The sequence below is a fragment of the Lygodium microphyllum genome, chromosome 8, assembly GCF_053477565.2.
Source record: "Lygodium microphyllum isolate KBCC chromosome 8, Lygodium_microphyllum_v1.1.10, whole genome shotgun sequence".
Classification (NCBI taxonomy): Eukaryota; Viridiplantae; Streptophyta; class Polypodiopsida; order Schizaeales; family Lygodiaceae; genus Lygodium; species Lygodium microphyllum.
Genome location: NC_141142.1, coordinates 8,590,308 through 8,616,539, shown reverse-complemented (window position 1 = coordinate 8,616,539; position 26,232 = coordinate 8,590,308). Strand labels below are relative to the sequence as shown.

The 26,232-nt window shown below is 45.3% G+C and overlaps 1 protein-coding gene across 3 annotated transcripts in view; it reads right to left on the bottom strand.

The window, feature by feature from the left end:
- LOC148031949 (Glycine cleavage T-protein family) overlaps positions 1–20,223 on the bottom strand; it is a 91,041-nt gene extending 70,818 nt beyond the window's left edge. For all 3 annotated transcript variants that reach the window (XM_087682539.1, XM_087682540.1, XM_087682541.1), the window contains exon 1: positions 19,680–20,223. In XM_087682539.1, the coding sequence (XP_087538665.1) occupies positions 19,680–20,173 (494 nt within the window). In that variant the 5' untranslated portion in view covers positions 20,174–20,223. The remainder of the gene's footprint in view (positions 1–19,679) is intronic.
- Positions 20,224–26,232: the final 6,009 nt, after the last annotated feature.

The following is a 26,232-nucleotide window of genomic DNA, read 5'->3' as shown; positions in this document are numbered from 1 at the left end:
TTATCGACCTCTGCCGGTGGTGGCATTAGAAAGGGGACGAGGTAGGGGCCTAGGAGGGCAAACGCAGGATCCAGTCACCTGTTGGACTTGCGGTCACCTTGGCTATGTCTCATCACGTTGCCCTGAAAGAGAGCAGCAAAATAGGGACAAGGCTGACCAAAGATGCGCAGAGTGCGAAATCACCCATCTTTTCGTAGATTGCCCAAAGCGGAAGCCATCCTCTAGCTCAGCCAACGTGCCATCTGTCCCATTGGGGCTGTTTGGTGTCGAAAACCTCGATGGGGAGGCCACACTTATCCCATTGCGGGTCATGACCCGAGCCCAAACAAAGCAGGCCGGCATCTCTCTGCCAGGACCTAGCAATCTTGACGCAACCTCGATAGGGAAGAAAAGCCGCAGGCGGAAGAAAAAGAGATTGGAAGCTAAAGTCGCACTAAAAACCAAGAGTGCTACGACTCTGCCAGCGGAAAGAAGGTTTCAGACGCAGAGGCAGAGACTTCAGCCCCTAAGACGGCCGAAAAGGAAAGCGCTAAGGTAGGGGAATACCAGCATCCGAAGCGGCAGTTAGAGGCCATAGAAAAGGTGAAGGAATGGGTGAAGGAGGCTCAAGAGCATCTCAAGGACGCTCAGCCCATCGTAGAGGACGAGATTGATGACCTCTCGAGCATAAGCACGCCAATATCACCACTTCAACCTAAGTCGACAAAAGCAACTGCGCCACAAGCAGTGCCGCTAAGACCAAGCCTTGACGCGACAGAGCTGCAGGTCAGTCGCAGCCAGTGGCCTGAACAATCTCGGGTCGGGGAAGGGCGAATATCCAGCGATCTCCTGACCACACTAGTGACTACCCCTGTAACACTTAGCCTGGGAGATCTGCTTAGGCAGCATCCTACCCTATGGCAAGGTCTTAAGCAGTGGGTCGAAGGGTCACAAGAGCAGGTCGCGGCAGACCCTCAAGACCATGATGCAGAAACGCAATTACCAAGTTTGACGCTGCACTCCGTGCCTAAATCCTTGCACGTCAATGCCTTTTGGAAAGGCTATGAGATGCACGCGGTCTTACCGGTCCTAGCCCTAGTTGACACAACAAGAAAGGGAATCATAAACACGGGAGCTGGGGTTAGTGTGCTTAGCCACACAGTGCTCCGGACTTGGGGAAACCCGCATGTCGAAACTGCGAGGTTTAATGTCACGTTAGCAAACGGTATGAGAGCGAAGCCATTCGGGGTACTTAAGAATTGGCCAGTGAAGATCGCAGGTGTCAGTTCTCTGTTGACTTTATAGTCATGAAGGGAGTGGACTACGATATCCTATTAGACCGACCATGGATGCGCAACGCTAGAGTCATCGAAGATTGGGGTAACGACTTGATCTTCCTTGGCAATAAAACGGATGCTATAAGAATAGAGATGGACACTTGAAAGACCTCACCAATCGACCTAGACGCTATCTCTGCTATGCTCAAGGGGAACACTCAGGTCAAGAAGCCCTATGGGCCCTTGAGCAAGTATATCCCATGCCCAGAGGATGAGCAGGATTGGATGCACGTTCTCGCTACAATTGACCTGCCATTCTTAGATCACGAGGCGTATGAGCAAGCCATCAAAACGATCGACAAGTCTAACGAAGCACTCTCTACACCAGTCTGCATGATGGCAGGAAGCCTCCGTGGAAAGCCTAAGCCTATCACCTTCCACGTACCATCCAACAAAAGGGAACTCCAGGGGATACTGGAATACCTAACGGACAAGCTAGCTGGCAATCCAGCTGCAAACTTCAAACCACTCCAGGATCTCTTAGAAAAACCCAAGTGGCAATGGACCAGGGCGCACGATTTAAACCTCATGTATAACTGGGCTCTAGTTCCTGACCAATGACACGAGGCATACCAAACCCTAGGAGACCAACAATTGGATGACAAAGATTCTAGCGACGAATACGAAGACTGCCAATCCTTCAGTGATGAGAGCGAGGGTGAAGTAGATACCGTAGAATACGACACTGAAGGACAAGAAATTGAGCAGATACGAGCAGACGCCAAGCCACAGAAAAGGCAGACCTTTAGAGTAGAGCGAGGAGTCATGTGCATGGAATGGATCACGCTTGGTTGGAACGCGTAGGAGCCATCGACCTTGAGCAAGCAGGCCTAGCCCAACCAGGAACGACATTAATACTTAGGACTGAATCACCATCTGAACTACGGCTACCAAGGGAGACCACCTCTTCTAGCGAAGACGAAGGGTTTGACTCTGAATCGGAAGTTAGTTCGAATAGTGATCCAGAGATCCCTAGGCTGCCCACGACCAGACATACCAAGGGGAACCTACCCGTCCACCTGAGGCGCAGACGGTTAAGGCAGGAAAAGGCAAAGAAACCCCGGGATACACGAACAGAAGAACAGCGAAAGCCGCAGGACCTCCCTAAACGCTTCACGAAACTCAAAAAAGGGGATAGGGTAGTAGTTCTGCTAGGAGCCAAACGTCAAGGGCAGACGAGCGAACCAATCGAGGGACCAGCCAAAGTCAAGGAGGTAGACTTAGCCCAGGAAGGGAAAACACCCCGGCCTGTATTCATTGCTAATGACTTGACCAATGAAGAAGAAACGAGTCTTGTCACTCTCTTGCGAGAGTATATAGACGTATTTGCCTGGTCCTTAGAGGAGCTTCAGGGGGTAGATCTGAGTGTCGTGGCTCACAACATACCCATGACGCCGAACGCAACGCCGGTCAAGCAGCGACCGTACCCTATGAATCTAAAACACGCTCATGCTGTCAAAGAGGAAATCGACAAGCTAATGAGAGCTGGATTCATTTACGAAATTAAGCACACGGACTGGGTATCACCAATAGTCATTGTGATGAAGAAAAACAGTGCGTCAATTACAAGAAGGTGAACGCTGCTACGAAGAGAGACAACTATCCATTGCCGTACACCGAGCACATGCTTGAGAGGGTGGCAGGCAAGGAAGCCTACAGTTTTCTGGACGGCTTCTCAGGATACAACCAGGTGCAAGTGCATCCTGCGGACAGGCACAAGACCGCCTTTGCCACTGAGTGGGGCGTTTTTGCATACATAGTCATGCCCTTCGGGTTGACCAATGCCCCTGCCACTTTCCAACGTCTCATGTGCACCATCTTTAAGGACATGCTTCGCAAAGAGTTAGAGGTCTTTGTCGACGACCTGTGTGTCCATTCGACCTGGATCGAACACTTAGACAAACTCCGCGCAGTCTTTGAACGGTATCGCTTATATCGTCTCTCCTTGAATCCCTTGAAGTGCCAGTTTTGGGTAAAGCACGGATGCATCTTAGGACACGTGGTGTCGAAGAACGGCATTGCCACTGACTTCTCGAAGGTTAAGGTTATTGTTGACCTTCCACCCCCAATTAATTGCAAGGGAGTTCAATGCTTCTTAGGCCATACAGGATACTATCGGCGGTTTGTACTGAACTATGCGCTGATTGCTAGACCATTGTACAAGCTGCTGATTGTCTTTGAGTGAACCGAGGCATGCCAACGAGCATACGAAGAATTGAAAATGGCTCTAACAACAGCACCAATTCTACGAGCCCCAGATTGGACCATTACCTTCCACGTGCACATCGATGCTTCTAAGTTTGCCGTGGGGGTAGTGTTGTGCCAACCTGGTAAGCACAACTTAGATTATCCAGTGAGCTTTGCTAGTAGATAACTCACTGAGACGGAGATGAACTACTCGACAACAGAAAGAGAGGGATTAGCCATGGTGTTCGCTATGAAGAAATTCCGGCATTATCTATTGGCCACACCCTTCATCTTTTTTGTGGACCATCAAGCCCTGCTCTATTTAGTGAACAAACCTTGTGCTACAGGGCGTATAGCTCGATGGCTCCTCCTGCTTCTAGAGTTCAACTTCTCCGTGGTAGTACGGAAGGGAAAGCAGCATTACATGGCTGATCACATGTCACACATCCCCACGGAAAAAGCCCCTGGACAGGGCATCATTGATGAGTTACCCGACACCCACCTATTCCACCTGTCCAGCGCGAGAGATTTATTTAAGACTGATCTAATGCCATATTGGGTGGACGACATAGTCCAAGTGCTGAAGCACGGACTACCTGAGCGACCAATAGAAAAAGCCCGACTTAGGTGCTTGATCCTGAAAATCCAGCCCTACCAGCTGATTGCAGGCCAACTCTATAGGTTGGGGCAAGACGGATTGCTGCGTAGATGCATGTGTGAGCATGAGATGCACGATGTGCTCTCAGAGGCGCACAGCGGCATTGCGGGAGGACACTTTAGTGGAGACATGACAGCACGGAAGGTGCTGCAGTCTCAACTATGGTGGCCCACACTTTTCCGCGACGCCAAGCGATTCGTCAAGCATTGTGACGAGTGCCAATGGACAAAAGTCCCAATTCGTAAAGATCAAATGGAGTTAATCCCAATTACTGCTCGCCAACCCTTCGAAAAATGGAGAATCGACTTCATAGGGCCCATCAGTCCTGCGGCGCAGTACTCACAAGCCAAGTACATCATTGTGGCCACGGATTACCTCACAAAATGGACAGAGGCAAGAGCCACACGAAAAAACGACGCTAGGATGACTGCGAAGTTCTTATGGGAGCAAGTGATCTCGCGCTTCGGCTGCCCCATCGAACTGGTTAGTGACTAAGGCACACACTTCATCAACGAAGTGATAGCACATCTCATGTCCACCTTTCTCATTATCCATCGCAAATCCTCACCATACTACCCTCAGGCGAATGGCTAGGCAGAATCAACTAATAAGATTCTTATCAATGTCCTGACTAAAGTAGTCTCAGCCTCACGCAGCGACTGGGACAACAAGCTGATGGCAGCCTTATGGGCCTACCGCACAGCTTATAAAACAGATGTCGGCCAAACCCCCTTTAGGCTGACCTATGGAACTGAGGCAATTCTACCATTAGAATTCTTTGTTCCTAGCCTGAGAATAGCACTTCAAGAACGATGGGAAGGAAAGGAGGCATGGACGCAACGCCTGGTCGAGCTTGAACGCCTATCAAAGACTCGTCTTCTAGCCACCCATGCGCTTATCTGTGAGAAAGCCCGACGCAAGAGTTGGTTTGACAAGCATGTCAAGCGGCGCGAGTTTGAACAGGGTGACTTAGTGCTCCTTTACTCAATTAAGGAGCATAAGCAAAAAATGAAATTCAGAGGTCTCGGACCCTTCAAGGTTCGTGCAATCAGCCGAACCGGCAATGTCGAGCTTGAGACACTAGATAGTGAGGGAATAGGCTTCTTCAATGGCAGTCGTGTCAAGAAGTACTACCCTCCCACGCATCCTTTGCATGAGCCACCATTGTTAGAACCGCCAGTCAAAGTACGAGTAGCTACAATCACTGAAATCAACGAAGAGGATGAGGAAGCCGTAGAACCCGCTTACCTCCGTATCACGGTCACTGCCAAGCAAACATGCGCTTTCAACGCCTTGATCGACGAGGGAGCAGATTTCAATGTCTTAATCCACAGTCATTGGATCCAACTTGGCAAACCACTACTTCAACCCACAACTGCCAAATTAAACCCATATGGGACCCACTCATACGCACTTCTCGGCAAGTGCAGAGTCGCCATTTCTATTGAGTCTGAGACTGTTCCAATGCTTTTTTACGTATTGCCAAGAGCTACAGACGCAAGTACGGAGTCACTGCTGGGGCGAACCTTCAAAAAGCACTCACTGCAATGTTGATTATGAGTCGCAGCGCATCCACCTAGCAATAGGCAACGTGCGCATTGTCACAGCTTTCAGCAAGGGCTACGCGACACCATCACCGTCCGCAAAGCCACCAGTAGAAACATCCGTAGGCAAGACTAAGGAGGGGGGTAGTGCGCGGCTGCCACTCCCTGACTTCCATAAACCGCAACACGCAGCAGCCAAAGTTAAGGCCCAACAGCCTCGCCTTCAATGGGTGCCTAAACAGCCGCAACAACCGCCTAGGAATTGACGCTCCTATCCTTAGGAGACCCAGAACTCTAAACCTAGGAGGCCAAGACGCAATCACAGGAAGCGCCGCGTGATCAAGCAAAGATGGGTCCCTAAAGCCCTCTTGCATGCGCAAGGCTACTACGAGGGAAATACCTGGCTATGGATCCCTAAGGCCCCCACGGCCAAAGGCACTATTCATACGCCACCCTCAAGCTTAATCAGCCCACGTCCCATAACACCTCAAAACCATAAGCCGCAGTGCTCTCCAAAGCCCCAGCCATCCGACTCATCTACGCTTTGGCCCAACAGAGTCGCACAAGCCTATCGGCCCAAGCAACAGCCACGTCACAAGAGGCATCATCCGACCAAGTCAATCCGACTCCCCAAAGCAAACCTGAATGCAGCAGTCCATCTATTGTGGCTGACCCTAATCCACCCATATTCCAAACAGCCCAACTGCAGGCTCAAGGAAACTCCCAACCGCAACTTTGTATTGTCAAGGCCTCTAGTTCTAGCAAACCTCGACCACCCGTCGGCCTTACGCCCTCCTATGAACGAAAATCCTTTCTAGCGCTAGCCGCTGACCTCGCTGAGGACACTAGAGATGACGTGGTGGAATGCATTAAACGACTCGATGCCACCTTCGTGTCGCTAGCCCTCAGCTACGACCATTTGGACTTAGGTCTATTAGAAGAGCCCTTTGCAACGGAAGTGCGCAATATGCCTTGCTCTTGGGAGACTTTTGAATTTACATTTGCAAAAGCTTCTCGCTCTGCTGCTGAGTTGCTCAACAGCGAGATCTCCAAAGAGCAAGCCATTAAACAACATCTCATCACATCCTACGATCAGCGAACCACTTCTGCTATCACTAATCAGGAAATCACCGAGTTATCCAAGCTCGTTGATACTGACTCCACGTTTTTGAAGCATTGGTACACTCTTAGGCTGCAATGGGAAGTTGAGGGGTGCCGCATAATGACCAATGCTGAGCAGCGCTGCGCAATCAAAACAGTAGAGTACGACCCCACCTACATCGCGCCAACCTTGTATCGAGTATTAACCACTCTTCGTGGCCGACCCATGGAAGAGCACATCAAGGGGCATCCCTACCTTGACTGCCTCTTAACAGAGAAAGAACTCCACATTGCAAGTCGGGTCGACTCTGGCGATCTCCTAACCGATGTTCTGACATACATCACGCAGGTGGGTATCCGTCCATTCGAATTAGACCGTGAAGCTCAACTAGAGTACAACCCCAACTTCTATGCTTGGCTCCTGCGCAAATAGACCGACGCTCTTTATGCTGAACGCCCTTATCCTCTCAACCTCCAATCCTGGGACGGATTCTTCTCGTTCCAAAGGGGGAGGGGATAAGGTGGAATTTAAAAAGTGAACCAAGTATGAAATGTCAATAAAATTTGAAATACAATGGTAAAATGTAATGGTAAAACTCTGAAAAGAAAAGTTAAGGCTATACTCAAAATATTTCAGATCAATAAAATCTGCTACGCTTTTCTTCTTTCAGCAAGTTACTTGTCAAAAAGCACTAATAGTAGAAATGGCTGAACTTGCAGGCATCGATCATGGCAAGCCAGGACAGGCAAGCTCCCCTTCTTGGAGGAGGAGCAAGCGAAGTACGGCCTCACGGTGGAGACTAGAGCCTTTAACCAGTTGAAGTTCCGTCATATCTTCAACCTTGAAGACGTGGCCATCGAAGAGCCGGCAGTGCGCCAGATTATAGACCAGTGCCGTCTGCAGAAATACCTAGACGCAGTGGGCCAGAGAGTGGACTATACCCAGTGCGCCGACTTTTTACGCACCTTTAACAGAAACAAAAGCACCATCACGGTGCGCGAGAATGAAGCCACCCGACAAGTACAGATTGAGCTGACCCCGGAATTGGTGGAAAGGGCACTGGGGCTGCCAAATAAAGTGGAAAGAAAGCTGACGAGGGACGTCTACGCCATGTTGGGAATGGACAAGGTGAAGGTCCATACCAACGATGGAATTAGCTTGGCAGACATCCCAAACCCAGATATCAAGCTGCAAGCAAAAATGGTGCACACTTTGTTCTCGAGCCAGAGGTACAACAGCATAATGAGCCGGATCAACGTGCCTCTACTCGACAGCATTGCGGCACAATCACTGGACAAGGTAAACCTGAATGGGTTTGTGAGGAGAATCATAGAGGCTTCAGCTAAGGCTCTAGCAACGGGAGGAAGAGCCGTTGGAGGAGAATCCCCATCGTCTCGATCAACACGCAAGGCATCGTCCTCCAAAGCCTCAACCATAGGGTTTGGAGGCATCCTTACTGCCATAATCCAAGAAGCACTAAGGCAAGGACGGGAAAAAGAAGATAAGAAGGGAGGCAAAGAAGGAAGTGACAAATCATCGTCACAATCCCCACCTCACACAGAAGAACAGCATAAGTCTTCAGATGAAACAGAGACTGACGAAGACGAAGAGGGAGAGTCCCAGGGCAGCCCACAGAGGCACGCAGAACAAAGAACGAAAGCCCTGCATGGAAAGAGGGAAGAAGAGCGCAAGAAAAAAGAAAAAGAAGATCTGGAGAGGGCTCGGAGGGAGTCGCTCAGGGATGAGGAGGAGAGAAAAAAGAAGACTGAAGAGGAGTTGAGAAGAAAGGAAGAGGAAAAAATAGCGTTGGCCACCCGTCGCTCCATTGAGGAGTAGCACAAAAGAGACGAGGAAGGCGCAAAGAGCCCACACAGAACAGAAGCTCCCGGTTCCAGTACCAGTGTGCCGGAAATCGCACCCCCGCCCCCAGCAGAAGGAAAAGGCAAAGAACCAATGACGCCAACTCCCCCTCTCTTCGTACCTACCACACCAGCCACTCTCATCATGACAACGCCCACTATCACCGCCACCCAAGGCTCCACTCCAAAGGTCGATGAGAGCAATATGGTCACTTGGCTGCAGTTCCTGGTGGAAAGGGAGTTGACAAGAGAAGCGGACGTGGCCACCCCAGCGTCAGGAGTGAAGAGGGCAGCCACGGCTAATGTGGAGCTAAAGCCAAAGCTTAAAAGACAGAAAACAGAAGCCACCATCACCGCCGCCACCCTGTCCCATCCCCTACCTCCAACAGGCCAATACGATGAATACGTTAAGGAGCTGCTCTCGCAGCTAGAAAGGGCCAAGGAAGAAAAGAGAGCTGCCATGGAAGAGTTGGCAACAGAGCGAGAGTCAAGAGCCGCTCTCCAGCTAGAGAAAACTAAGCAGATCGCAAAGTACCAAAGGGAGATTGCTGTGCTAAAGGAAGAAGCCAGCAATAAAAATGCAGAAGAATTAAAAGCCCTGAAGGAACGTGATGCTGCTTGGGAGGGAAGACGAAAAATCTTAATGGATCGCCTCAACGAAGAGAGGGAGACCAATGCTCACCTGCGGCGCAAGAACGACCAGCTCACTGCAGTCAACCTGGAGGCACAAAACCAGCTTGAGAAGATCAGCCAGGAGATTGCAGAGCTAGACCAGCTAAGAGAAGGGCAGGTGCGAAGGATGTAGGTGAAGCTGGACCAGCTCAACGCACAGATCGCCAATGAACACCAGGAGCAGTCCCGCCTACACCGCGAGCTCGAGGACCAGGAGCGACGACTCATGGCTATGACCCTCCATCAGCGGGAGAGCCTAGAAGATATGAAAAAGAGATCAGAGTGTATGGGCTGACAACAACGAAAGGAGAGTACGAGACCTGGCACGCCGACTGGCCAAAGCAGAAGGAGATAGAGTGTTGGCTGAGAATCATGCAGAGACTGCCCAGCTCTCTATGATAGCCCAGCAGCACACCTTCCTCAACACGCTGCTCCACTCCACCAAAACGGAGGAAAACGAGGCCAATGATCAGCTGCAGAAGAAGCTAGCTATTGCATGCAGAGCCCTAACAGCAAGCCTGCACATACCACTACAGCTAGGAGGCCTGCGGCAGAGCCTCGAGGAGCAAAGAAGATATCTTACACAGGTAGGCCTGATGGTGCACGAAATCGACAAACTCGGCTTCACAAAAGAGAACGCGCAAGAAGACGTGCAAGCAGAAGAGGGTGAATCAGAGTTTAATCTGGGACGTCAAGAGAAGGACTATGTTCCACCACCCCCTCCTCCACGACAAGATGAAGTGCAACCCACTAACACATCCGCTGAGAGGAGAGCAGCCCTGGCTAAGCACAGAGGAGAAATGGTGGAGAAGGCAAGGAAGAAGCTGAACATTAGACCTGTCCCAAGACGACCTGCCCCTCTCCCACCGCGCCCTGAGGACCTCCCCGCTAGATTCCATGCAAAGCTGATCATTTGGGAACAACAAGAGTGTGCCCACAATCCCTTCGACTTAAGCTTTGAGCTTCCCACTACACTGAATAGAGTAATGCCCATTGAACTTGTAAACGATGTAATCGCTATGGATGCAAGGCTCAAGGACAAGTGGCTGGCGGAGCGAGAGGCCAACCCAACTGCTTGGGGAGCCGAGGACCGTGACTTTTGGCATGATAAAGTCCTCCAGGTGCTTAGATCGGTGGAGGGCTATAATTGCCAACCCACCTGGAGAAGACGCATTTTTTATGTCAACCTTGACGCTTGGATGGCGTTTTGTAACACCCTCCCTTCTGAGAGAAACAACCCCATTTTCATGCCGTATCCTCGAAGGGTAGGCGTGGATTTTAATCCGTCTATCCACGGCAGGTTCGACTGCCCCATCATCTATAACGCCAATAGCACCTCCTATAAGGATGCCCTTGTATTTACCCTCCCTAATTTGTACAGTTCTATAGATAGATTCCTTAGTGAGTTCATCTCTTGTCCTGACCCCGCCTTCATAACAACTTGTAATTATCTTAGACTAATTAGGGTCCTAGTCCACCAAGAGCCTGCACCTCAAGAACGCCACCTTCCACCCCTTTACTTCGACCCCAACGCCATAGATAGCAGCACCATGACTCGCCTCATGATGCGCGCTACTCTTTTGCCATCCTTTTGTGCTGCACTGCTCGAGGATATAAGCGATAGCAAATTCACACAGTGCAACCACCCTTTCCTTTCCACCACCACTCTCAAAACCCGCCTCAATCTCAAGGGCTACTTGCTGAGTTGCAGATTCCTTGACAAGGCCCCCCGCCCTCCACAATCCCTTACCCGCCATTCGGATGACGAGGATTAAACTCCCGTCATGCCCTTGTATCACATGCATCTATGTATAAGCCCCTTTATATTTTTATTTTTTATTTTTTAAAAGAAGAATTTTTTTTTTTTAAAAAGCCACAAGGCAACAAAAGAAAAGGGTGAACTGGAAAGAAGAGACAACAACACAGAATAGCAAAGCCAAGGGATGAATCTACTATTAAGCAAAGATAAGAGAGAGAACTTCGCAAGATGCACTTGCAACTCCCCTTCGCCTCGTCGTGCACCATAGTCACTGCACCTAGGGTTCTCCCTAGCTCCTTCCCCACTTCACGCTTAGGGCACATCAAGGGCAGGACTTTTAGACCTGTCACCCTAAGACTTGCACCGCACCTCCAACGAGACATGAATTGGGTTCTCAAGTGTGGGACATTACCAAGGGCTTGCCCAAGGTTAGACCCATCTCCCAGTTCCACTGCCACGGGCACCACGCGCTACACGGATAGGCAGACACATCCCTTAGGGAGTGCACAACTTTTCTTGCAAGTTATGTTCGAGTTTCAAGAACGGGCTGCTCAGCTGAAAAAAATCACCCACGGCATCCTTTAATGACCAAAACTTTTTTTATATGCCAGACATGATATCATTGCCACTGTTTCAGGAGCTTTTCTGTATTGGAGTGGACGGACCAACGTGCTTCATGTCGCCAACCATCTGCCTGCTGATGGCTACCATGATTGAACCAAATCAAGCAAAAGGAGTACTCAGTAATGGATCTGCCATTGGCACAGATCTTGGAACCTCATCTTCCAAAGATGCATACCTAACGCCTCAAGATCTACAGATCGCTTATTGATTCCACAAGCCTGAAGATTTTCAATGCAAGGTTGAAGATCTTCAACGCAGCTTTGAAGACCTTCAACTCAAAGACAAAGATCTTCAAATCAAAGACACTGATTTTCAATGCGAAGATAAAGCATATCTTTGTCAAGGCCCAGTTCGAGGAGACTTCTCCAGGATAAATCCCTCCAATACCAGCCTTCTAAGGGATTGCTTATTGATCAAGCGTTTCTGATGCTCAAGGGACGACCGGCTACATTATCCACCAGCCACCTGGAACCCCAATCAGCCGTCGCAGAATGGAAGCCACAACTGTGTGAGAAACGCCGAGCATCTTCATGAAGCTTAAAGCATGCCGGAATCTCTCCGGGTCATCGTCATTCAACTCCAGCATCTCTCATTCACAACCTCACCTTTGAATCTGTATCATCTACCCACCATGTCCGCTTAGCAGCGACCCAACTATCCCACTACTTCCCACTGCAGTGCCATGGGACTGGCACTTGGCTAGGAGGGGGATAATATTTACCGTATTTACCGCAGCACAGAGGAGCGGGAAAATGGAAAAAAGTAAAAAAAAAGGAAATAGCGAAAAAGGCGCATGATAAAAGAAGGAAAAGACGCCCTGGAAATTTAAATGCTCGGCCACGACCCCCAAAAAGTCTGAGTGTCGCCCCGAGACAGCAAAAGGGTAAAAGGCGCACCATTAAATGTGGAAGCGCTCCCGAATCCTTGTAAAAGAGCGCCACGCTCGCTCCTGTGCAAAGTGTACGCATTAGTTGGGAATAGGATAAATTAGAATGGTAGGAAATGGAAAAAAGGGCCTAGGCTACGGCCGGCCATGTAAAAAAGGGAAAAGGGGATGACCGCCCAAAAGGATTTGGGCTTTGTATATAAAGTTGAAAAGTGAATGAGAAGCTCATTCTTTTGGTGTGTGGCAAAAAGAGTCTTCTTCTTCCTCTCTTCTTCTCTCCTTCTTGCTTGTGTGTGCTCGAGAGAGGGAGTGTGAGAGTGTGAGGGAGTGAGTGTGTGGGAGTGAGGGATCAAGAGGGTGAAGCTCTTCACCATCTCCCCTTCTCTTCTTCTCTTCTCTTCTTCTCTCTTCTCTTGCGCGCACGGCTATGGAGGATGGAGCTTGGAGATGGAGAAGGATTGAGAATGCTTGAGCTAGCATCAAGAATCGTGGAGCTACCGGAGTGCAAGAGAGAGGAGGGTACTTGATCAAGCATCAAGGTAAGCTCACTACACTCGTAGGATTGACGACGCGTCGACTAGGTGAGAGATAGCCATTAGAGCTCGCTTAAAACACTTGAAACAATAAGCAGCCTGTGGGTCTTGGCGGTTGAGTGAAAGCTCCCACAATGTCCACTCGATCACATTCGATACACTAATTCCTCACTGATGTCCTAGCTATGACTCATCTTCCACTTAGATAAAAAGTCACTAACGCATACTTACTTGGATACCTTGTGGGGTTGAGTTACCATTAAAATGTACAACTTACAACAACTCATTGACGTTATAAGTTTAGAACCTTACCCAATCCAAAGGTGAACATCTTGACCTTCCTTGGTTTTCATCATTAAAAGCTTTTCTATTATTAATCGCATCCAACTCCTACTTCATAGGCTTCTTTCAATGATGTGACTACAAAGCCTCCTTCACGAAGGCGGGCTCTCTATCTTGCATGGCTCAAGACATCAAACAATAGTTAGTACAAACAAGCTCAATGGAGTGTGCTTGATTTCTTTGAGATCACCCCAGGCCATCTTGCAATTGCCACTTCTCAAGAACTCCCTCAATCCTTGCATCACAGAGTGTATCACATGCCCAATGACGAGGAAGCAAATACTCCCCTAACTGCTCTGCCTCTACTGAAGTCTCCGGAATATCCACCAAGGCCGGCTCAACGAGTCAATCTGGTAGTGAAGCAATCTCCTCCACTCATGGTAGAGCCTCAAGAGAGAGAAGCTCCAAAGGCACTGGATCAAGTGCCCAACTGTCACCTAGATCTCTAAGTACGGGATGCTCAACACCCCCCTCTATAGCTAGAAACTCCATAAACTAAACATCTCGACTCGTGTATACCTCTCGTGAAACAGGATCATAAAGTCTATATCCCTAGAACTACGTGCTATAACCCACAAACAACTATCGTTTGGAAGCTGGCTTAAACTTATCCCTATGTTTCTTCGAGATCGCACCCTGACACCTGAAATAAGACAAATTCAGCAACCAAAATAAGCCTCAAAAGGTGTCATACCAACCATGGCCGATGTAGGGGTGATTAAGGATATGGACAATAGTGGCCATTGCTTCGGCCAATAGACACTGAGATGTTTGCCAATGCTCCATAATAGTCCACGCTATCTCAATCACACAGCAATTCTTCTGCCCCAATATGCCATTCTCCTAAGGTGTGTTCGTGTAGGCAAACTCCTCGTGAATGCCACGATCTGCGAAAAATATGGCTAGCTTGTTGGAGACAAACTCCCCTAATGTCAGAACCCAAGGTCTTGAGTTTCCTATTAGACTTGTTCTCCTCAAAGATCAACCAATCCTTAGTGTGAGAGAGCTTCAAACTTCAACTCCAAGAAATACGCCCAAGTCATCTTGCTAAAATCATCAACAATTAGCCTAAAGTATAAACTCCCCTTAAGGTACTCCATCCGCATTGGTCCACATAAGTCCGTCAGCACAAGCTCCAAGGGATACTTTGCCCTACGCGACGCCTTGCTATGAATTGCATCTCTATGGTGCTTGCCACGAATGCAAGATATACATGGCTGGTGGCTCACCCCAATCTCTAGCAATCCTTGCACAACCTAACCACAAGAGACCTGATGAAGGTACTCATAGTTGAGGTGGCCGAATTGAGCATGCCATACCTCAATCCGAATTTGTGAAGAGAGAGAAAGAGAAGTAAAGGCTAATGAAGTCTACATATTGTAGACTCCATTCTCCTCATGACTTGCACAAAGAACCTATCGAGAAGCTCTATCAAGAACTCGGAAAGAGTACTTATGTCATGAGGACATGTATTTTTTAAAACCTCACTTAACATATGGATTAATTCTTAATCACATGATTAAGTAAATGTTGCACATGTGAGATGCAACTGGGGTTAGAGTAAATTTACGAGCCCAGGACTCGAGAAAATCACGGAATGTCAAAGGCAAAAGTTGCTATAAGTTATGCGCTTAGTGGTATCTAGTGCCAATTGTTGCCCTAGGTCATTCATTTGGCCATAAGTATCAGTTGATGACACTAGAGAAGTGACATTTAATGGTATCTAACGCCAATCCGATAGTCAAAGATGGTGCAGAGGCACTCGGGAATGGAAGTTACCTAACCAATTTAATTATTGGCCAGTCAAATTACTTTTCAGGGTATCGAAATAATTATTAGATTAATTTTCAGTATTTAAAGACTGAAAATTAATATTTAATTATGGCTAATGCTAGAAAAACCATTTGGGAAGGCTGCTACTTATCAAAAATGCCCATGCAAGATTGAAAAACGTCTTTAGAGGCTGAAGAGAGTCATTTTTAATGTATTCAGCCTACAAGAGAGAGGGAGGAGATGTTGCTAGTCTGATTTGCAGCCATTAGAGGACCTTTTGAAGCAGCCAGGGGCAAGAGAAGATCAATCAACAGCAAGTGACAGCATCTACAAGCTGTTGAGACAGGGCAACAGCAGTAAATGACTGATTTTCTTCAATTCTTTGCATCTACAAGCTGTTGTAGCAAGGCAACAACTGCATTTGATTGATTTTCAGTCATTCTTCGGCACAAAACTCTGAATTTTCTCCCTACAACTTTCTCTCTTATCTCCCAGCCATTTCACAGCCTTGCTCCAAAGATCTCAGCATTTGGACCCTTGGAGGCTAACATTCTACTGTAAATCCTAGTTTACTACAGAAATTAGGGTTTATTAGCAACCTCGAAAAGTGTGCCAAAATTTGAAAGCTCCAAGACTTGGATTTTTCAAGGCTAAAGGTGAATTTCAACTAAATTCAGGTGGAGGACTAGCGAGCCATTGAATTTGGGGTATTTCCATCGTCCATGAAGTGGGTGAAAGCAATTACGTGCCCGAATCAAGGGGCAAAATAGATTGAAAACTTGCTAGTCGCTTTGGACATCAAGGAGAGTTTGGATTGTGAAGGGGATCAAGAAAATCCCATTGTAAATCAACTTTTTTTTCAATAAAGCTAAAGAAATACCAAAAGGGGCACCAATTTTGGAGCCAATCGGGTATGCATTGTCCATGATCAATACGTAAATTTGTATTTTCAGATTTGCATTTATTGTTTGATGCTGTAATTAAGTTGTAATCAGGGATTTACCACCCATCCATGCAAGAAAGGCTAGTTTCACCTTATCAAACTCGACCATAAGACCAAGAGCAGAAATCTTGCTCACTGAAAAAAGAAGATATCATCCCAAACCCGCACAAAGAGAACTTTTGATGTATGGGCACCACCTTGCCCATCCGAAATCAATCGCATATCACCATCGCCTTTGATAGGAACAAAAGAGCTATCACCTATGAGAATTTGCTCATGCATTGGATGCATACGGGTAATACCATCTGAAGGAGAAGTCATGTAACACAAAGCACCACTATCCACGATCCATTCATGAGGTTGGGGAGCCAACATCGCTATATCAGAGGTGTCAGAGGAGCATCCTCAATCACCTCCAAATGGAGAAAGGTGGCCAATGAAGGAGCAGACATTGCTTCTGAGTCCTCCCTAGTTTTCTCCTCCTTGGTGTCTTCTTGTCGAGATAATCCTTCTTCCAATAGCCCATCTAGCCACAAATGTGCCAAGTGGACTCCTTCGCTTTATCTTGCTTGGACTTCTCATCCTCCTTCTTCATGTTGTTTTGCTTCCCCTTCTATTGAAAAAATGACATGTCAACGCTTCCGACTTGGGAGCATTCTCACCTTTAAGTTGTTCCTCCTGGTCCATGACCATCAAAACCACGTCCTCCCACTAAAGGGTATCTATCCGTCTTGAAGCAATCAAGCCGGAATAGAAAGCACTAAATCAAGGCGGTACTGCAAAAGAAGAGCTATTACCATGTCCTCTGAGTCATCTCCCCTACATTCTAGACCTGCATATTTGCAATTGCCAAAGCTTATTGGCATACTTTCACATGGAAGTAGACTTGGATGGATTCAACCTCCACATTTGTACCTCTAGAGACACCCGTTTCATAACAGTCATCCAATTGTACAATTAGTCTAATTCCAAACATATCTCCCGAGCAACTATCAAATGCTCAACGTGAGCTATGATGGCTCGAGTGCAAGAGAGAGAGGAAAGAGCTGATATGGGTATTTCAACCGATTCCCATGTGCCTATACCTTGAGCAACTTAGCTTTCTGATCAATAGAAAGCTTGGAGGCATCACAAGCTGTAGAACAATATATAGCCTCAATCATAAGCTCCACCAAATCATAGGACTCCAAGATGGCATGCATCGTTACCCACCAAATGCCGTAATTCTCCCCATTAAGCTTTTGATCAGAAGGAAGAACCGGTAATATGAGGGCCTTATGGTCCATGATAACCTAAAATCCCATGTTGATCTCGAAAGACATTGTCACTTGAATAGCTTGTACAAAAACAAGGGCAGTCCCCCTCTAACGCCACAAATGGTGCTTGCTAGGGCTTCGACCACTCATCCCGAACTTGTTTCAACCGCTAAAGGCGATGAAAACTCAAAATCTCCTCCAAAAAGCTGAAAGCGCTGCCTTTTCTCCTTCACGAACAGCTAAAACCTGCCAAAAAACAATAACTCCGCTCCTTTCCATGTTGATCTTAAAAGATGTTGTCACCCAAATAACCTACACAAAAACGAGGGCAGCCCCTCGACGCCACAAATGGTGCCTACTAAGGCTTTCTCCGCTCCTCCCAAACCTATTTCAACCACTGCTAGAGGTGATGAAAACTCAGATTTGCTCCAAAACGCTGAAAACACAACCTTTCCTCCTTCACAAACAGTAAAAACCTGTCAAAAACAGCAACTCCACTCCTTTCCCACACTGCACAGGTTCACCTCAGCCTTCTAACATTGAAAACACAAACTTTTGTGGCACTAAATTATCCCATTCAAGTCTGCCCACGATCAATCAGCCCTTCATCACTGCTATGATACGATGTCAAAGTGCAGCAAATGCAGGAGCATATGACCAGATGTAGCAAAGGGATTCTTGAAGCAACTAGACCCTCTACAAATGCATCTACACTTATCTTAGTTGCCTCTAAATACACATCCATAAGTGTTGACACTACTAGAAGAATCAACATCTATGCACACTCTACCCCTCTTTGGGCATACCACCTACAATAGGAGGTGGAACCACAGGACGTGCAGTGTGCTGCAGAGTATCATCCTAATTTGCCACACTGACCACAAGGCATTGCCACCTCCAATGCTCAAAATTAGTAAACACATCATCGGGCACATAAGGAAAATTATTCATATTCTTACCACTAAAACAAGCAAGATGATCCTTCACTCTTGTAACACTCCCTGTGCATATGACATGGAGGTAGTTGCATTCCCACCGCTTCGAGCCACTACTACCTCCATAGTTACTGACGATGTGCGTATAGCTCCAAAATGTGTCCTTCACCATGGTTGAACCTTGCTGGAAATAGAGAAAACCAGCAACAAAAGGGGGGGGAAAACCAGCTCTAATGAGCATAGTAGCCAAAAACATCAGAAATGTGTTTCGTAAGTTTCTTTCAAGATGAGGTAAAACAAGAAACACGAGTTTTTTTATAAACAGATTTTATACATCAAACTCTCAATTTAAAAGAAAAGGCCAATTGAGCACAAGGGTTAATACACAAGACTCAATTGAGAGTAACACGATGCACATCCACTATTGACTCCTGTCAAAGTTTAGTCTTTAGGTACGCTATACTATAATTGAGACTTCATGATCCATACATATCATACAAGGAAAATTGAAATAAATGTGTTACATAGCCCATGTGCAATGTGAAATGGGTCAAGCTACAACATTATGATTTAAATAAATGTCAAAATCCAAAATGAAACTTCATGCACTATACATAACTAGTAATCAACTCTCGAGACAAGAACACATACTAGAGCAACTTAGTCTAATAACTAAATAAAATGCCAAAAAAGTAACCCTCTCATCCAAAATCTTGAGCCCTCACGAGTTATTACTTAGAATCAATGTCGTCGTTGTCATCATCATCACCACCACCACAAGTGCTCCTCCTTGCTTAGAAGTCTAGTGGGCTAAGAAGAGGCTGCTCTCTGCGCACAATAGAGCAATTGGTTGCCACCCAACCCAAATCTATGACTCCTATCAAAATCACCCACCCCCCCCCCCCCCCGGGCCTATTTTCTAGAATAATCAGAAGTGCAAACTGCAATGCACTAAGCTAGGTGTCTGCATGAATGAACTAAGAATGACAATGGATGTAGATAGATCTGCTTGCAGTAAGGTGATAGGTGGACTAGCTTGGCATGCAGCATGACTAAACATAATCGAAGAATTTGCCCACATCAAAAATCCGGTAATAGTGTATCGAGAATGCCTCAAGGGCAAGGACATTAGTTTGCATTTTTGGCGTGCACTGAGTACCTCTCACAAGCTTAAAACAGAAAGATACACCGCTTTGATTCATAATTTATACTATGGTGAGCAACAAAAGATGCAGACAAAAAGGAAATACTATGGCGACCAACAAAAGATACAGACAACAAGGATCCTACTTTTCCAGATGTGCCAGCAGCTCGCCGACGGCAGATGCATCAACATCACAGAGGAGTGTAGGTTCGCCGTTGGTCCCGGGGCCAGCAGCACCACGGGCATCAAGCTTGTCATGCAGTCGGATTGGCCGGTGGAGGAAGAGGTCGAAGAGGAAACGTCCGTGGGCGTTAAGGAGGGCAGCGTACAGGGGTTGTGCAAGGGAGGCGGGCTGGTTGGGGGTAGGCAAGGAGGTAGGGGAAGGGGGGGGTTGCTGCTGAAGCCGGTTCACGTCGTTGGTGATCAAACCTTGCAGGTAGCGGAACGTGTCAGGCCCTTCCACACGCACCACACTGCGGCTGCTCAGCCTGGATGCATATGGCCCGCGCGCCTCGATACTCGACGCCCCACCTCCTCCTCCACTGTAGCGACGACACCAACAAGCAGCTCCAAGGCCAGCACGCCGTATGCTGTTTACCATTGTTGATGATGACCAGCGGCGCACTACTACGATAGCCATCTCTCTCTCTGTCTCGTGTTTTGCTCAGCACTACCGGCCACCGCAGATGAATGACGTGTCGCACACTTGTCAGCATGTTATGCTACGTGGCTGGACTTGGAAAATTCGTTAATTCTTGTGCTTTGTTAGGGTAACGGGACCAACGGTGAAACACAAATTTCCACATGCCCTCGGCCCCGCCCAAACTGATATATTGGGCCAACCTACCTCATAGTAGATGGGCCACATCACCCCAATCATGTACAAAAGGAAGCCAAGTGGCATTCAGCACAATAGGAGAACACAAGATTTGAGGTTAAACTAGGGAGTTGAGAACATCCGACTCCGAGTGGGGACTTGGAAAAGCAAGCATCCGTTCTATTATTTCTTGGCCTAGCCTGCATATAGGCCGTGGACAAGGGAGGACAAGTATGAGGGACATGCAACACACCCCAAGCAATAGAGGGTGTGAAACAATGGTGAAAAAGAGATGCAATCGTATGCAATGGTCAAAGATAAGGGATTTGTCTTGGGTATTAGAATCATACTTAGTGGAGAGTCCGTAGATCCCTACACCATTTATGCCCCAAATACATCACAATACAAGCTGCAAAGTGGAACTAACTGAGCTCGATGGGATTAGGGGAGATCACGATCTTGTTTAGTGATTGGACTATACAAATTCTACATGACTAGTGATGCAACGTGTTCAACACTCGATGATCACTCTTGACTTTGAAATGCCTACAATAAATGTATTGATGACACTTCTTAATGGTACGATGTATGGCTAACATTTCTTGCTTATAGACATGGAGTTCCCTTTCTTTGTCATCCAACTTCTTACTTTCATAGCGAATAACACCGTGTTTTTGGCATTGAATAGCCCCAGTACCATGACCATCAGCATTAGCATAGATGGTGAACTCTTTGGAAAAGTCATGACACACTAAAATATGTGTTGAAATAATAATAATTTTCATCTCATCAAAGCTCTTCATAGTTGTAGCTCTAATTTGATCTTTCCTCTCTCTCTCTCTCTCTCTCTCTCTCTCTCTCTCTCTCTCTCTCTCTCTCTCTCTCTCTCTCTCTCTCTCTCTCTCTCATTTTTCTTTTCCTCTCTCTTTTTATCTCTCAAGTTTTTTTATCTTACTCTTTTTTCTCTATCTATATTTTTCATTCTCTCTATTTCTCTCTATTTCTCTCTCTCTCTCTCTCTCTCTCTCTCTCTCTCTCTCTCTCTCTCTCTCTCTCTCATTTTTCTTTTCCTCTCTCTTTTTATCTCTCAAGTTTTTTTATCTTACTCTTTTTTCTCTATCTATATTTTTCATTCTCTCTATTTCTCTCTATTTCTCTCTCTCTCTCTCTCTCTCTCTCTCTCTCTCTCTCTCTCTCTCTCTCTCTCTCTCTCTCTCTCTCTCTCTCTCTCGTCAAAAACTATCAAAAAAGGTCTAATTTTAAAATTTATTTTCTCTTTCCTATTTTTCCCCCTCTCTCCATCTTTTCCTCTTTCTTCATCTTCATCTTTCTCTCTCTCTCTCTCTCATTTTCTTCTCTCCCCCTTCTCTCCCTACTTTTCTTCTATCTCTCTCTCTCTCTTTTAAATTTTATCTTTCCTCTCTGCAATTCTCCATGTATTCATATTCTCTCTCCTCTTTTTTCCTTTTTTCTTCTCTCTCTCTCTCTCTCTCTCAAAGTATGTAAAAAAATCTCCCTCTTTTAAATTTTATATTTCCTCTCTCTTTGTTCATATTCTCTCTTCTTCTTCTTCTTCTCTTCTCTCTCCCCTTTTTTTCTCCCTCATCCCTCCTCTCTCTCTCCTCTTTTTTTCTTTTTTCTTCTCTCTTTTAAATTTAATCTTTTCTCTCTCTTCCCCCTCTCTCTCTCTCCTCTTTTTTTATTTTTTCTTCTCTCTTTTAAATTTAATATTTTCTCTCTCTTCCTCCCCCTCTCTCTCTCTCTCTCTTCTTGCTCTCTGCCTCACTCTCTCTCAAAGTATGTAAAAAAGTATGTCAAAAAATGTTTAATTAAAAAAGGCTTTAAAAATATTTAATTAAAATAAAATATTTTTAATATTTTAACAGTTATTTAATTAAAAGAAAAAATAGAGAGAAAATTTTGATTCAAAAAGAAGTTTGATTTAATTGAGAGAGAGAGAGAGAGAGCCTACATGTGAGTGAGTGAGAGGGGGATTAATTAAAAAAGGGAAGGGGAAGAGAGGGGGAGAGATTACACATGAGAGAGAGGGGGGTTTAATTAAAAATAGGAGGTTTGGGAAGGGGGTAGGTTCAGAAAGCCCTTTGGAGGTTTGGGGCTTACTGAACCTACAACCAAAATAATATAGTATGGCTTATGATTGGGTAAGTTGGACCTTAATTTTGAAGGTCTTGAGAGTCGTGGGATATTTTCCAATGTTTTGCAACATGGTTGCCACATTATTTAGAAATGCAACTACAATGATTAATATTAATGGCCTCCTATCCAATGAATTTGAGCTTGCTAGTTCTATGCATCAAAGGGTGTTGCTTAGAAATTAACCCCTTGCTGTGCATGATTGATTATATGATACAATGACCTCTAAGAGGATTATCGTTTCCAAATGGCGCTTAATTTTGTGCACAATTATTTGCAAATGATAACTCCAATATCATGTCTGCAAAGACAAGTAACATGGATGCTCTTTAAGGAGTCTATGAAGATTTTGTAGCAATTTTAGGGTCAATGATTAGCAAGTCTAAAATAGAGTTGATCCCGTTAGCCATTGACATCAAGGATGATTGGTTGAAGCAATATGGATCCAAAATGATTGTCCCTAGTGTCCCCGTTTTGTTACTTTGGCTACTTTCTAGGGATGGGAGTTGCAAGTACCCAAAGATTCAAATGACTTTTGGACAAGCTCCAACAAAATCTCATAAATTTAAGAACTTGCCCATATATATGTTTGGTAAGCTAGTCATCTATGGTAGTACAATATCATTTGTGTCTACGGAATGCTTTTTCTCGAAAGCAAAATGAAGCTTGATCATCAAGGAGCTCAGTTAGACAATTTCTATTACAAAGCTTTGGAAATTCTCATTAGTGAAAGGCTACTTCATGGGGCACTTTGATAACACCAAAGGAGGAAGGAGGTGTTGGAATAGACAATTTGGAATCCAAAAGCAAGTGGCTTTCTCTATACTACCTCAAAAATATCCAAGAAGTCACTCATGGTGGCTATCCTACAAGGTTGGCTAAAGTGTGCATTTATATTAAGAGGCTACTAGAAGAACATTATGGGAAATGGCAAATTGATGGCTATTGAACTTGTGACTTATGTGCTTCTTCTACAAGAGAAAGCATGGAATATGTATCAACGAATGGGGAGTCTACAAGTGGAAAGCCAATTCATGGGGAAAAGGAGAATCCTACGAAAGGTAACATAATAAAAATAGTTGCATTTAGTAGCTATAGGCATGATCTTGTATACAGATAAATGATTTGTTGTTGACAACTTCCCACTTCTCACAAGTTGCATCTAAATGGAGATAAAAAAGATCATGTAAGCTATGGAAGGTCTCCTATTACAAGAGGAAAGACCTCTTCCTCGAAGCTAGAAACTCCATGAAGCAACAATGTTAAAGTGTGCTTCTTACTTACATAACCAAACCTTGGTTTTGTTGTTTCTAATTGGAAATTAGAATATGTGACCTTTCAATATAATAGAGTGATAGATGGCAATGCTAGAGATGATAGTTCGGACTACCCTTTGAGATCATTTATGGAGGTCAACAAGAAGAAGCATAATAAAGGTGATTCATTATTTTTTAGTGACAATGAATGGTGATTGTTTACTTACAGATGTTTGATTCTTTTGATCATGGCTACATGCTGTAGTGTTGATTTAAAGCAAGTGAGGAAAAGCTCAAGATTCACTAAGAAGAAGAACTCTACCATGTCATCCCACACTAGTGGACATGATGTTGCCTCCTAAAATTCTAGAAACCTAATTGTACCAGTAACAGTTTTATGCATTGTCACATCCTTTATTATGCTTGCACCACTTCTCTCTTAAATGAAAACTTGGGCCCTTGGTTATTTGCTATCGTGGATGTGAAATTTAGTGTATATAGCTCCACCTTGTATGACTCACACATTGCCAAGGAAACATGTTAGATTTTTGGGCTCTACAGATATTGAAGCAAATGACTCACACATTAGTGAGGTTTTGCACAATGTTGTAGATTGTACAAGGATGCATAGTGATTATGATAAGCATCGGAAGGATACAACACCAACACATGCCTCAAATGAAAAAGAAAATTTGGATGAGACATGCATTGGTGAGGTCATGTGGCATATGCAATGATGGGCTACATACAAAGCCTTTTATGGGTGTGAAGGTTTGTACCACAATTGATTAGGATAATAGAAGGCATAATGTCAATTAAATGCTAGATCTTGAGGGAGATTCAAGCACTCAAATCACTCATGACACTTTGCATGGCACAAGTGTCATGCATGTGGATATAATGTGTACTAGGTGGACTAGATAGTGAGAATCTTACTGTTGGTGTGGCTTGTGCCATGGATTGCATGGCAATGTGGTAGCATATGGAGGTAGATTTAGGGGTAGATCATTTGCATGTTATGGATGATCATAATAGTAGTACAACACATACTATTGATGGTTGTGTTATCTAGGCCACACCCATTGTTGGTGTAATAGTACTTGTGCCATCTCATGATTTTGATGTGCCTTGTATAGGGTTTGATGATGATGATAGCCATGGATCCCATGTCATGCAAGATGATGTCAACCATGTAAGAGATGCATGTTGAATGACTCAAACCATGGGGACCATGAAACACATGGTGTACAAGATCATGCCCAAGAAGGACTGCATATTTCAAAATCATTGCATCACAGCCATGGAAGTGATAATGTGCAAGATAGTGGTAGTAAAGGCATAAAAATTCATTGCATGGCAACTATAGCACACATGATGGGTAGGATCAAGACAAAAAAGGCATGCATGATTGTCATGATGTTGTTTTAACAAATTTGTTGTCATTGCATGGTTTGGATGCTCTAGATGTCATTGCTACTTGTGACAGTCACATGCACGTTGAGAAGGATCCTAGTAATGAGGAACAAATGCTATGAAAAATGCTCGTATAATGGATTTTTTGCCATCCCAAGGTTTGGAATGAGAGGGAACTAATGCTAGATGTAGGGTAAAAGCTATGGAGTTTAAGAGGGTTTTGTGTGTGTGTGTGTGTGTGTGAAGTGCAAGAGAGTTTGTTGTGGGTACAATGAAATGATATCCTTATTCTTTATTATCTTTACTTATACATGATCATACAGTGTGTATGCATATAAGGGGTGCCCGCCTAGCTATTGGCCATTGGCCTTTACCCCAAGAACCTTTGACTTAAAGGCTAATGTGCCTTTATGGGAGTATAAGAAGAAATTAAAGATACTATATAATGTCCATAAACAATATGTAGTGTGCAAAGTGCTTAGAAGGTAAACCCTTCGTGAGAGGGTTTGTAATGTTATCATCTACATGGACTTTGAAAAGCTTAATGCACTTGTTCTCGAACACCTTGTAATTGGGAACAAATAACACACAAAACATCATAAAATCCCATATCTACGACACTAGATAAAGACTACCAAAATTTAGAGAATAACTCATCACATCACATTGGTTTACTGAATGAATGTACAGAAAGCATTAAAAGACAATGAGACAATAACACCATTCACATTAACATTTCGATAATTGTGAACGAATCCATACATTAGAAGAATACATTGCGATTAAAGCCACATTGCCAATCGACAGATTCAGAGAGAGATGAGTATGGTTATATGACTAGTCATTGCATTGCAAGCATAGACCACCATCCAATGTTTAGCATTGAATACATGGTGGACTTGAATCCAACGAGGCTAGTCTTCTTCCAAGTCATCTGGAATAGGTTCATCTAAAGTGACCACTGCAATAAAGAAATGATATGAGTAGCACTAGGAATAGGTACTAGAGGAGCAAGAGAGTAGGATCTTGAACAAGAACCATCAAAACCTGATTAGGAGT